The sequence below is a fragment of the Neopelma chrysocephalum genome, unplaced genomic scaffold (assembly GCF_003984885.1).
Source record: "Neopelma chrysocephalum unplaced genomic scaffold, ASM398488v2 Primary Assembly neopelma1_72, whole genome shotgun sequence".
Taxonomy (NCBI): Eukaryota; Metazoa; Chordata; class Aves; order Passeriformes; family Pipridae; genus Neopelma; species Neopelma chrysocephalum.
This window is the reverse complement of record NW_020897732.1, coordinates 8,811,211-8,825,358: the sequence shown is the minus strand read 5'-3', so window position 1 is coordinate 8,825,358 and position 14,148 is coordinate 8,811,211. Positions and strand designations below refer to the sequence as shown.

The 14,148-nt window shown below is 39.7% G+C and overlaps 1 protein-coding gene across 6 annotated transcripts in view; it reads left to right on the top strand.

Moving 5' to 3' along the window:
• DPP6 (dipeptidyl peptidase like 6) overlaps positions 1-14,148 on the top strand; it is a 547,706-nt gene that overhangs the window by 491,921 nt on the left and 41,637 nt on the right. For all 6 annotated transcript variants that reach the window (XM_027686849.1, XM_027686850.1, XM_027686845.1 and 3 more), the window contains exons 9-12: positions 465-619; positions 1,799-1,896; positions 6,589-6,712; positions 7,549-7,587. In XM_027686849.1, the coding sequence (XP_027542650.1) occupies positions 465-619; positions 1,799-1,896; positions 6,589-6,712; positions 7,549-7,587 (416 nt within the window). The remainder of the gene's footprint in view (positions 1-464; positions 620-1,798; positions 1,897-6,588; positions 6,713-7,548; positions 7,588-14,148) is intronic.

The following is a 14,148-nucleotide window of genomic DNA, read 5'->3' as shown; positions in this document are numbered from 1 at the left end:
TATTAAAAAATTGCTGTATTTGTTTATTCCCAACTGGCAACAGAACTTTGGAATATTTAAATTGTTGCTGAAGCACTTGCATCTAAGCATAAATGCTGTTTGAATTGATTGATAGGTGTCTAGTATGACATTGTGAACACAGGTGTCCATGTGCAGGACACATAGCAGGAGCAGCAGGGCCTTTTATGCTGTCATGAATACGTACACTAATACGAATAATTTGATGTTTCTTCAGCAAGGAAATTATGTTTAATAGCCTATAAATACAGAGTAATTGTTATCAATTGTGTTCATTTGTGTATATTTGATGAGTATTTTTAATTGATATTCCTGTGGCATCCTCCCCGTGCTGTGATTAGACTGGGATTTTCATATCTACTCTGTTTCATTTATTGCTAACTAGTAATTTACCTCTAATAGCCTTTTTTTCTGTTCTCTTTTTTTTTTTTTTTTTTTTTAATTAGAGGAAATCTTGAAGACTCACATTGCCCATTGGTGGTCTCCTGATGGCACCAGGTTAGCATATGCAACAATTAATGCCTCCAGAGTCCCCACCATGGAGATCCCAACATACACCGGCAGCCTTTACCCTACTGTTAAAACGTATCATTATCCAAAGGTAAGGGAAAATAAAATAATCAGTCCTGTTGTTCTATCAGAAATAAATTATTTTTTCTTTCCAGTAGGCTCAGGCAGGGGACTGAATAATAGTGCACACTGATGAGCAATGAAAATAAACAGATCTAAGGGAAGATCAGCTGCTCCCCGGTGAATGTGGTCTCCATTACTCTTTAGCTGCATTTATAAAATTGCAGTTTTCTGATTCGATGAGTAATTCTAAATATAATGAAAATAAAATTTAAAAATCCTTGCTTTTTACACATAAAAAAAGCAACTGTGTTTCCATGCTAGGATGGGGTTGCTGATGTCTGAGAATTTGGAATTTCTATATTTATATGTATTTCTATATTTAGATAAATTGCTATATTTAGAGACAGATAGATGGATAGATACATACATACATATATTCTATATTACGATACCAAAAAAAAGTAAAATAAAGAAGGAAAATGTAGAGTTTGGGCTTCCTTAGAATATCCAGGATGGCCTAATGTGAGAGGAGACATAGTCTGGTTTCAGAGCCTTATGGTGCCTGAGCATTACACAGAACACAGTGAAAGACTTAAGAGCCATTCTGTCCATAATTGTGGAGACCTGCAGTGGGTGCACAGCACCAGCACAGCTCTCTACCAGTACAGACACACTGCTGCTCTTATTGCTGTAATTTTCTGTTCCAAAGCAGTACAGGGGTGTCTGCTGCAGTCATTTCTTCTGGGTGTCTTGCTTTAAGCACTGATTACCCAAGACCTCACATATTGGTCCAAGTGAACCATAATTTAGCAGGAGAGATATCCACATATATATGGGTCTTGTGGAAATCACAATGGTTCAGCAGGGGATGCCCTTTCCTACAGTACAAAATGAATCACTATTTTACTATATCGATCATCATCCTGTTAGACAATCTTTTATCAAAAGGTGCATGAAATAGCAATATTTCCAGTTGCCATGAAAAGTAGATTTTTTTTTTACCAAGTGTCCTAAGTAAAATTACCCCTTATTTGTGCCTACTGACCTCTCCACACTGTGCCACATCACCACAGTTGCAGTTTCCCTGTGAACGACCACGGCAGTCTAGTCCATATCCCCATACAATTAAAATGCATGGGGATGTAATAAATCAAAACCATTCTGTGTTGGATATGATATGTTAATTTATTCTTATTTTAAAATCCAGGCTGGAATGGAAAATCCAACTATTTCTTTGCATGTGATTGGTCTGAATGGACCCACCCATGACCTGGAAATGACTCCACCAGATGATCAGAGGATGAGGTAGGTGCTTTCTTGCCCTGGAATGCTGGACCCCAGTTGTCTTGGGGTTTTAGATCAGAGCCTGACTTTTTTTTAGATCATTTTTCTTTCTCTGCTGCTATGAAGAAGTTTCATTTTGTGTAAATCTGCTTAATTTTTTTTTTCAAATTATTCATCTTTTTACTTCTATTTTGTATAACATTATTAGTTTTTCATTTGAAATTGCTGTGACACAAACTGACTTTAGAGTAGGTTTATTTTTTGGCAACTTGACAGAATGCCCCAAATCTATAACACCTTCATTCTACTTGGAATCACAGACATTATAGGAGGGATATTGTCTGCAGGCTGTATGAGAGACCATGAAGCAGAAATAGAGCACCCTACAGCACAGCAAACATGAGCTCACTGCTTCATGACGTGAACATAGGAATGAAACCAGGTGGACATTCTGCAAACACATTGCCCAATCTTTATTAAAAATAAGAAAGAAAGCTCTTTGCTGTTTTTAGGGCACAGTTTATTAGTTTATTTCACAAGTTGTCCTGCAATTCAGCCAACTACTTAGAAACCTATTTCTAATTACATGCTTAAGTCTTCATTCAGCAGGAGTTTAAAAGTTTGGCTTGGACTTCGGTGTGTGGCAAAAGCTTGTATTTAGCATTTATGTTTGTGTTTACATTGAGGTACATTCACGTTGTTCAGGAAAGAAGGTGCATGGTGCTCCCCTGTGCAAAGATTGGAGATTATAACCCAAATCCAGATTTTCAATAACTTTGATTTAAACTTGAAATAGCTCTGTAGAAGGGCAAGCAAAATCAGACCCTGTTTCTACATCTCAAGTATCCACAGTGACCCTTCCATATGCAATGCTGCAGGATTGTCATTCCCAGGCACATCACTTGTTCTTGTAGGAGCATCCAGCCAATGCACACGCTCATGTTTTTCAGCTGATTTCTAAATTAGTGTAATTCCAGTCCAATAAAGACAGAGTTACAGCACAGGGCTAACAAATCAGGACAGTGGGGGGGACAGGGGAGGGTGCAGGTGTGACTTTCATTGTGCATGATAAGGATGTAAGGACTGTGGATAAGGCTGCATAGTCGTCTGACAAGAGGACACTTAACCAGTGGGATTATTTACGGTGACAATTTCTTTCTTTAATAGGAAAGCTACCGTCAGCCTTAGAACATGTTCACACTGAATAACTCTAAAATACTCCAAATCCATTTATGCAACAAAAGATGTATGGCCCGTGACCAAACCAAATGGGCATAAATGCAATTTCCTTTCAAAAATACAACTTTAGATCTGCATACAGCAAGAAGGAATTCAGGATCATGGTGTTCCCATTCACAGTATCCCCATGGTGGTATCAAAACTGCAGCTCCCGGACAACATAATTTCTCTGTTGGTAACATTCTCTGTAAACAGAGAGGATCAGAAACATTTTAATTACAGCAATAACTTCAGACTGCAGGATCCAAGTGTTGTTAATAAATTTGTTCTATATGGTTATGGGTGGCCATAATTTATTTGGTCGCAATCAATATTGCAAAATGATGCAAAGTACATCATAATTAATTAGTGTCTGTATATTTCATCAAAGCCACAGCAATTGCCATCTCTAGGGCATGACATAAGTAGTGCTGCTAGAGCAATAGGGGTGCATTTTCATCATGCATATGTTTTCTGAAATGAGAGGATTAGTGTGATAACATTTCATTAAAATAGGCAAGAGGGATGCACCGTACAGTTAGTTACAGAAGACAGTTTCAGGGAAGCAGGAGAAGCTGGTGATAAGGATCTCCAAGCAGACACATCCTGTCTGAAGCATTTCGATGTTCTCAGTCAGTTCACGTAGATGATCTATGGACAGGGTGGTATTTCGTGTTCTTTTTATCTGGAGCAAAGTGATTTAGTACAATTAATAAAGCAGATAATGAAGTGGAGATATGCCATGGTCTTTTTTCTTTAAAAATTAAAATAAGTCAGAAATTTTCCACAGAAATTAGATATTTTTCAGTCAAAAGAAAACCAAAAACCAGAGCTGATGACAGAAAGACATATTTTGCAGGGAAATGTACGATATTGATAACTTTTCCTTTTTAAAAATCTTTTGTTATGAACATTTTTGCCAAATTTTCTCCAAGTCTTGCTTTTCTATGAGAAAAAGAAAGGAAAGGGGTGGAAATTACAGGGAAAAGAAAAATAAAAAAAATATTATAACACCTAATGCCTGAAAACCACTGAACCTCAAGAATTACATCATCAGGTGGTCAGAATTGAATCATGACCCATCTTATTTCTCATGTCATATTTGCATCTCAGGTGGCAAATTAAGGAACATGTTATTTCCCCTGAGTGCAGAAATTGTCACTGGTACTTGCATAGGCCAGGAACAAATAAATAATGAAGAAACTCAGACAACTCCAGCCTGAATCTGAGGCAGGAGCCATCTGTGCCCCAGGGACCACGGCCTGTCACTTGGCCACATATCACTGTGTTCTTTGCAGTGTTTATGGCTTTATCACTGCGGTCATACAGTAAGTATTCATATGATAGATTCATACCTCATGTTCTGGATTCGTACCTAATATTTTGGATTGATACTTCCAGGAAGCAGCCCTGGAAAGCTGGGATATGAACAAAGGTGCTGCAGAATAACCAGCCTCAGATGATTGCAAACCCAACCACCAGTGTCTTTACTGGGATGGGGTCTAGATTTTGCTTTATGGGGGAAAATAAGTTCTCCTTAAATCAGCTCCATATAAAATCTGGGATAGGTCAGGTGGAGAGAGCTTGGGAAATGCACTGACTTCTCGTTTCACCCCACTGGCTGCTCAACCAGTGGAGCTGCTGGAGCAGCAGATGTTTACAATTAACTGAGATTAATCACACCTTATTGTCTCATTTTCTTCTGCAAAATGGGAACCATAAAACTTGGTTCTCCTACAGAGGAGATGTGAAGGGAAATAAATGAAAGACTCAACACTACTCAGAAATTAGAATACTGACTATACAAGTATCTGCAGTTATCTGTGGGCTAGGTTATCCGTGGTCTTGATGGCTGGGAGAGGCTTCAGAGAGAAATTGAGACTCTGTGCCTTTCTTTAGGGTGTTAGGGAAGCTCTTGAGTCACCTAAAATAATAATTAAAAGTTCCTGAGGAAAAAAAACCATGGTTCCGGTGTTCAAACAGTGAGAGGGGTGTAAAAACTGAATATATTACCTTGAAACTTTAAATTGGAATTATGGAAAAAAATGCTCCAAGCCACAATAGGTACTAAATTTACATTCCTTTTCCGGGGAGGCTGAATCTGGTCAGTTCATTTTGGAAAGAAAAAAAGAGACAGTTATACAGTTTAATTTTGCTTTGTTGTTTTTTTTTCCTCTTAGGGCCCATGCTGTTGCAGATATAGAGTAAAATTACAATTTTATTTCAGGCCCTAAATTTTCAGACTGCTGTTGTCTCACCTGGGCGTATCCTTCCTTCCAGTGCACTGGATGCAAGTGTTGAGGTCTTTTGTTATTTTTCCCAAGCCAATTTCAGACAGTAAATATTACTGAAAACTGCAAAATCAATTTCCAACTTGTTATTTTTCTAGACAAACAGGCCTTTGTGGTTTTGCCCTTTTTATTCAGTATATGCAGGAGCGCTTGCCAGAGCACGAAGTACTCTCCAGTGACACAGCACATTATTTCCAATGAGAGCAACAATTCCTTATACATATTTTATAGCAAACAAATGAACTAATAAATTTTTTATAGACTGTATGCTGTAAAATGTCGTATTATAATTTAAGGATGTCTTTGGCCCACATAGCCCAGCAGTATATTATAACATCACCAACTTTGACAACTCAGCCAGAGTTGTACCCTACAAATAAGGTGGTGGAGACCTGAATTGCTGCAGAGGGGGACATCAACATACCCTGGCTCTGAGAAGGCAACCATCAGTGAATTTATTCCTGATCCTGTATTTTCCAGCCCAGCCTAGGTGGTTCCATTGCTCACTAGTGCACAGGACTTATGTGCAGCCCACACTCATGATTTACTTCAAGTGGTATCACAACCTGAATATGTCCAGCAATAGAGGATGGTGCTGGGAGTGTGGGAGGTTTGCCAATGCAAACCCCGAAATCTCTGCATTATGGCAACCAGCTGCATCTGCTTTACAGAAATCTCATGTTGTTCCCAACTCTTATCCTTCTTGGTATTTGCCTTTTAATGCAAGGATCCACTCGTGGATACTTAGGTGTGCAGTTGGCATAATTAGAGGCCCTTAACTTTTCATAAGCATAAAGAATCCAGCCATTGGTGGTGGTGGGTCTGAGTCAGCCAGTTAGTGTGCTCAGAATGGAAATGGTTTGCAATTTCTTTTCCACATGTGCATAAATTTGTAGCTCCAGGCATTTCAGTCCTTCTCAGAAGACAGAATAGCTTGAAAGATTCTTTATCTCCGTATTCGTCACTTCTTTGAAAATAACTTTCAGAAGTGTCAGATAAAACACCTGCACAGCCTTAAAAATGTCATTTTTAGGGGTTGAAATACATACATAAGGCAGCCTAAAGACATCAAGACAAAATGTTCTTAATAACCAGAGATATCTCCTGGGCCGTTTGCCTGTGGCAGCCCCCAACAGCTCTGCCGTGCGGGAATTCATGAGGATGGCAGGTCTGTGATTTGGTTTATGTATGTCTGTGTTTGCAGGGACTACTACATAACCATGGTGAAATGGGCAACCAGCACCAAGGTGGCAGTAAACTGGCTGAACAGGGCCCAGAACGTGTCAATCCTGACGCTGTGCGATGCCACCACTGGAGTTTGCACGAAGGTAGGAGAGACAAGCAAAGGGGTCACTTGCCATCAGTTTTCATAACCCAAGGAAGGAGAAACTATTTTAAGTTATTTTACCTCATGACACATCAGCTGGCACATATTTATTTAGGCAGACACAGAATATAAACAATGTTTGCAATATTTACTTTTTTTAACACCTACAAGGCCAAGAATACTCTGTGTGTGTGAGAGAGAGAGTGATTACTTGTCTTGAAATACCTGTGTTCAGATGCAAGCACACACATCTCAACAGTTTGTAACCTGAACACCTTTGCAACATTCTGGTTGCATTATATATATTTAATGTCATTAAAACCAGCTCATGTTTATCTGCACCCATTTTAATTTTAGTTTAATAAATCCGTTCTATAAATGCAGTAATATAAATGGTGTATGAATATAAGCTCTATATTAACAGATTCTATATTTTAAACTGACATAGGGGTTTCCAGAGTAGAAAATTGTCCTGATATACCCATCCCTTGAAAAATGATGCAATTCTGTGTATAGAGCACTGTACAGAAAATTTCTTAGTAACTTTCATTTCAACCTTTATTTATTTCTTAAAAAGATTTATTTCTTTGTGGAACAATATATCTTGTGGATTTATGTGTTTGGTCTGTATGAGCAAAATGCTTTCTTGATCTAGTGCATTTGTTGGAGAGGAAAGGCAAGGAGAGGAGCCACTGGATTCCACTCCTGAAGCACATATTGAAACAGTTTCTTTGTATTTCTGAACAGCCTTTCAAATTCAATCCAACAGCTTCCTGCACGGATGAGCAAAATGTAATAAACGACAAGTATTGTATTAATGTTCTTTTTCTGTTTTAGAAACATGAAGATGAGAGTGATGCCTGGCTACACAGACAGGTAATATTGATCTTCTCCTTGCAGTCAAGTTTTTGGCAGGTTTTTTGTTTCATTGTGTTTTCCACCAAAGAGAAAAACTGATTTCCAGACCTGAAAAAAGATTCTTGGAAGACGGCATGATCTGTATTATAGAAAAGAGTCTCTCAGTAACAAACAAGTTCTTATTGAAGATGCCATCTTCTCTGGTTGGTCCCATAGTTCTTAGCCTGCAATTTACTCAGATTTAAAAGAGATGAAAAGCTGATGATGAAAATTCACCCAGTGACAGTATCTGTGCAGGACTCAACAACCTCAGAGGTAGCCCTTCATACCCTGCCTTGAGTGATAATGATTTAAACAGTATGGTGGTTGTTTTCTGATCATTCTAATTGAGGATCTGTGTTCCATTCAGAGACAAAATCATGCAGATGGGAGTTTTTATGTCAATTAAAGATCATATCTCAGGCACATGGTGTGACTCTTGGGGATGGTCCTGTGCAGGGCTTAGAGTTGGACTCAATAGTCCTCATGGGTCCCTTCCAACTCAGCATATTTTGTGTGATTCTGTGATATATAACAGTTGCCCAGGAATCAGTTTGTGAAGTGACCTCAGGTTTGATTAAGCTGTTCTTGAGAGAGAAGCTGTGATACCAATTCAGCCACAACACTGAACTGTTTTTCAAGCATTGTGTGAATGCCAGACAGGGAGCAGCATGTCTGATAAAGATCTTCTACTATATATTTTTTCCAAGTCCAGATTTAAAGCATTTCACGGTTTTGTCAGAGCTTGTTCAGAGGAGCCAAGAACACGTAGAAATGACACTACATCAGTTCATAGCAAGAGCAATGCTCTCCTCTGTTCCAGCGGCTGTCCTGCAGCAATGGGCTGGGTGTGATCCAGATAAAAATTGATTGTACAGTGGAAATAGAGTTTGTGCTCCAAGCATTTCAAATAATCTTTTGCTGGTGTGCACAGGTATAGAGTAAAAATGCTGGTGAAGTATTCTTTACATTCATAAGAACTGTGTTGGCTTGAGTAGGAAACAAAATCTTGAAAGACAAGACAAGTCAAGAGATAAGTTGCCCAGATATCATATATTAAAAAAAGAAAAAGGACTTCACAGTATTCATTTATTTTATAAGTTGAAGGATAGTTGTAATCCTTTCACTGCTATTTACTGCAGTATAGTAGAACTTGTGTTTTATAGAATTAATACTGCATAGCAGAACTTGTGTTTTTACACTGCTATGGTCCTGTAGTTACTTACCTCCTACATGCACAGGCATTAAAAGATGATACTTTATCCTCAATATCTGAAGTAAACGATCTGTCAGTCTCTAATGGGCCTGCTCCAGGGAGATATATTTTGTTTTACTATATCTCCAGAAAGCATATACTTATATTGAGAGCACACACTTAGTTTGATGTTAGAGAAGGTTGTTCATTACAGCCAAATGAGTCAGACATGTCAGTACTAAACTAAGATAACATTTTCTATGGACTTTGGAGACATTTGATAGCACCCTTCAAAAGCTTTTGTAAGAGTCTGAAGAAGTATAGAGCTCTTACCCCTGTATTTCTGACAACAAAATCACTTTAAATTCTAGTTTTGGCTGAATATGATCACTAGGATAATTGTATTTTCTATGTTTACCCTTTATTTTATGACACATTAATCTGGATAACTGGAAAGCTATTTTCATGGTGTGTCTGATTATGAGAATGATGTGAAAATGTTAAATGCTAGAGTCCACTAACCTCTTCAAGAAGGAGATCAGGCTGCACATCAGGCAGCTACTGAAGGAGCTCATGAATGTGACTCAGCTGGGGATGAAGACTCCTTGGTTGAGACATTTTAGTATATATGCATATGAGCCAGGTGCCAAATCCCCACACTGGGTGTGGTGAGCAGTGGGGTCACACAGTCAGTGGACCCTGGGCAGGATTCAGCTCACCCTGAAGAAGGCACCCACTGCCTGGTTGTCCAGGTTTCTCTATGTGCTCCTTTGACCAGACCTCCTTCTGAGAAGTATCCCAGTTTTAAATCAATGGGACCAAGGAGTCCCATTGCCTTTTTCTTTAAAAAAAGCCTTAAAAGTGCTCCATATGCATGGTTTGAAAAGCATACACAGGCTTTACCTTTTTCTTGGAAATTTAAGTGCATCTGGTCTTCCTGGAATAGGGACAAAGTTCACAGTCAGCTGGGAGCAGGAAACAAGTTGTTTATACCAGGGACATGAGGGAGCCTCCAAGGATGACAGGGTTGACTTTTTTTCAGCTGTCTGAAATACTGGGAGTTCTGAGATAGGATGTACAACTCAAGAACTTGACTTTTGTTGTAGTGGTTTGGCAACTCAGTGTCATTTAATAGTCCGTGGAAGGTCATAGTAAATTATCTCCTTTCCTTGTGGGCTTAAGTTCATGAATACATTTTACGCAAGTCCAAAATCTTTGGAGAGCCTCTCCCCAACACAGGCAAAGAGAAATACTGCAGTCACTGTCTGTGTAGCTGAAAGATAGGATAAACTACTTAAAACATGATGAGAAATATACAATATTTACACAGGATTTGCTAGAAAGTGTCTGTCACTCTTTTTCAGATGAGGTGGTACATGTTCACTAAAACTGTCTAGGGACTCTGGAAGTTTTTACTTCTTTTATTTATATACTTGCTTGTGCACTTCTGACCATAAAAGCCAGACATTTAATTTTGCTTAAATATACAAATTCTTTGAGACAGTAATTACAGCTGTAAACAATTTTGTTTCAATTTTTGTGAAGAAGCCATTTTCCAGTAGTACCAGTGATGGTCATGTGCAGACAATGAGTCAGCAAGGGAGAAATAACACAATTTCTGAGCACCTGCTGAAGATAAACTTTACTGGCATTTTAATTAGTTTATTTATTTAATTGTGAATGTGGCCTGAAAAAAAATTTAATTATAAACCAGGGTGCAATTGCAACTCCCCCTTTAAAGGCTTTGACATTGACATTGGGAGGATCAGGAGATTACCATGAAATTGTTTAGAGACTTATAACCTCCAAAACTCTCTATGTGGGTTGGCTGCATTTTACTTTCCAGTCCCGTTTCACTGGTGTTTCAGATGACCTCAGTCTGAAACTAAAGACTTATTCTGTCAAAAGGCTGAGATGTTGAACACCTCACACCATCTTTCTTTTATTACTGCCTTACCTTAATCCTATCTGCATGATAACCCAGTAATTATTCTTACATGTAGTTAATAGGGGGTACAAAATGAGATCTTTTAAATAAAAACAGAGTTCAGAGAAACTTATTAACAAGACCCACTTTTTCACCCTGTAAAGCCCTTTTGCCATGGAATTACCCCGTAACTGACCTAATGTCGGGCTATAGACAAGGGACACAACAGAAATAGGACCCAGAGTCCCATAACTCAAATACCCAAAGTCATCTGCCAGAGCTAAAAAAGCAGCTTCTGGCTACAAAAAAGTCTTTTTGGTACTTAAACGAAGAGTCCTGATTTCATCCAGTGGAGGGGATGGGTACCCAGAGGCACAGGCTCCTCTCCTCTCCAGCTGATGACCCTGTATTTTGGTGTAGGTGCCCTGGCTTCTGAGGTGGCCAGGTATGGTGCACCCAGCCACAGCTGAGCATGGGGACAGGGATGGAGGATGAAGCTCAGCATTGCCCCCGGGGCTGAGTGTGTCAGGAGATGGAAAGAGATCTTCCCCCTCTGCCCTAAAGAGGAGGTGACTTCATGATCCCAGTAGAGTTGATGCACGTGTTGGGTGTTTGTTTTTTTGTTGTTGGATTTAAACAAAGCATTTACCAATATACAAAGAGTTAAAAGGATCCATGTCACACCTATCTGTTTATCAGAGCTATGGGCCCATGACACAAATTATTGGGACATTTCCCAATTTATTTATTTTTGTGTAATTTTTATTCTTTACTCCAGGACTTTGTGCTCCTCTCTAAGACCTACAGAAGCTGAGATTGCATTTAGAATTGTCCCCTCACTCATCCCGATTCTGCCAAACTTGGAATAAGCCTCTGAGGCACTCCTGGGTTTCTTCTCCTGACCATTTGCAACACTCTGACTTTTGTATTGTGTAACTCTGAAGCACTGAACCCACTAGGAAGTACAGTTCCCTTCAGAAGTCTCCCATTACCTTACCTTTTCCACTAAAGCTGAAGTCTGGTGGCATCATTTTATACACAGCAATGAACAGGTTGCTGGAAATAGAGTTGCTGCCTCTTTCTTTTACCGATAGCAGTGCAGGTTGGTTAGTCTCACGAATTCATTCTCCAGCCACAGGGTCATCCTTTGTTTAGTGATTGTTCCTTCAGCTCTGAGTGGGTAGACCTCATCTACAGACACCTACTTCCTTCCTCCTCCACCCAGGGGACAATCTCCCATTGCAGGTGAGCAGCTCTGGGTAGTTCTGCTTCCTGAGCCAGGCTGTTCACACAGAAAGGCAAATGGGACACTTAGTCACGCTTACTTAGTCAGATTTCAGCTTCAGTTTAAGCTGCTGTGGAATCATACAAGAGTTACTTTACTCTTTTTTCCTTGTACCTGAATCCGCAGCACTGAGTTACTTCTACCTCCAGATGAGAGGAGAACAGCTTTGTCCTTCATCTGCACAAGGCAGAGGGTTTCTGGAAACTGGCCTTGACTATTTGGACAGAATTCATTTGTCTAAATGTGGAGATCTAGCTGAGCAAAAGGACAAGAAGAGCCATAAGGACTTCAGGAGTGTCCTACGGGGTCTCACCACTGCCCCTGTCCCGTCATTCTGTCCTCAGCAGGCACAGCAGCTGATGTATTTAAGGACAGTGTGTGACCTGTCTGCTTTCTGCAGTCCAGTCCTCTCATATTTCACCATCATCTACAACAAAAAGATTACAGACATTTGAGGCTATAACGATGTCAATTCCCTTTAAGATCTATTAATGAAACATGAGTTTCTTCAATCCCTTTTTTCACCTTCTGATACCAGATGCTTCCATAAACCTCCTGTGGCAACAACTTCCAAACATTCCCTGCCTGCTGCATAGTAAAAGTATTTTCTTTTACTGGCATTAAACTGCTCTATTATTTTCAAGGAGGGCTGTTCTGTTTTAGTGTTGCGGGATTCAGTCAATAATAGTCGACCAAAGGCTCAGACAGTTCATGTCATACGCAGAATATTTTAATAATGTGCTCAGTGTAGCTCCCTACAGTAAAAAATCCTGTTACAAGAGAATTTCAGCCTGTCCCCTCATTTACCACCTGGGATCTGTCATCATCTCTGTCACAAAGTTCTGATTGTATTAATGTGTTGTCTTTCCAGCAACGGGAATGTGCAAACAGCCCGTCTTGTAACATCAGCCCAGTGCTAAAACCTCACATCTGTCACCTGTGCCATGAAGCTCCTTTCCCTGTAACTATGAATGAACCTCAAACTCATCTGCACAATGCCTGCTCTTGCTGGCAGAGATGGATTGCTGGAATATATAATGCAGAAGGCACAGATATAGAAATGGAGGGTGAAATCATTGCTACTTACCTCAGTAAAAGAAAACCTGTCGAGCAGAAGGTTTGCTCGAGCTTTCACAGTCATTATTCAATGAGTTTTCTCATGTTATGAAAGACATTTGGAAATAATATAGAGTTTCATGTTTCAGGTTCCAGAACAATGTCAGAAACAAATGAAACCATTATTTCCTAGAGCTGCAAGACACTGTAAATGGGCATATTTTAAAATATACTGAAAACCTAAGCAAGGGAAAATAAAGGGAAAAAGGAACAATTTGAACACCTAATATAGCATTTATAAATCTGATAAATAGTGGAAAAGAATTAATCAGTAAAGAACTGGGAGCGAAGACACATACAGTAAGAATAATATGCTAGCTTATGAGAAATAAAAATGTTTATTCCTTTGCTGTAGGTGTTTGCATGAGCCATAAGTCTCCCAGTACAATGAAGTTCTTGCCAGTTCATTGTGGTATCTTGGCACGTGCCAAGCAGAAAACCACAGTGTTTGATTAATACTAAACCAAAGGAGGACCCAGAAGAGGCTGAGCAACAGTCTCCCTCTTGACTGCCCTGGAAGAAGAAGGGTCCACAAAGCCAGGCCAAGGAAGGCAGGGCTCATCCAGCCACAGAAAAGCCTGATATCACAGGAAAGGTTCAGCAGAGGTTTGGCCCTTTATTTAGTCCCAGCTACTCGAGATTCAGAGTAAGCTTTGTGTAGCCAGTTCCCTTGGTGCAGTGCTCCTGTGTCACACCATATGGACCATCCTTCTGCTTTCCCTTGTAGCCTGCTGTTCAACCACCTCATGCAGTGACTTCTCATGTGCCTCAGGGTTCCTCCACAAAAAGAAGACATCCTTCCAGGAGATGCTTGCTTGCCGTATGTGGTGTTTGGTTTTCCTTCTGCTGAGTCTCCTCTGTCTCTGGTTGAAAGTTCTAGTCACCCAATAAAAGTCAATCACCACATTCACCTGGGAGCTCTGTGTCAAAGACAGTTCTGCAAGAGATCCTCTCCTTCATAAATTATTCAGTGAGATAAGCATTTGTAAGACAGGAGAAAAAGACAGCAGTTAGATG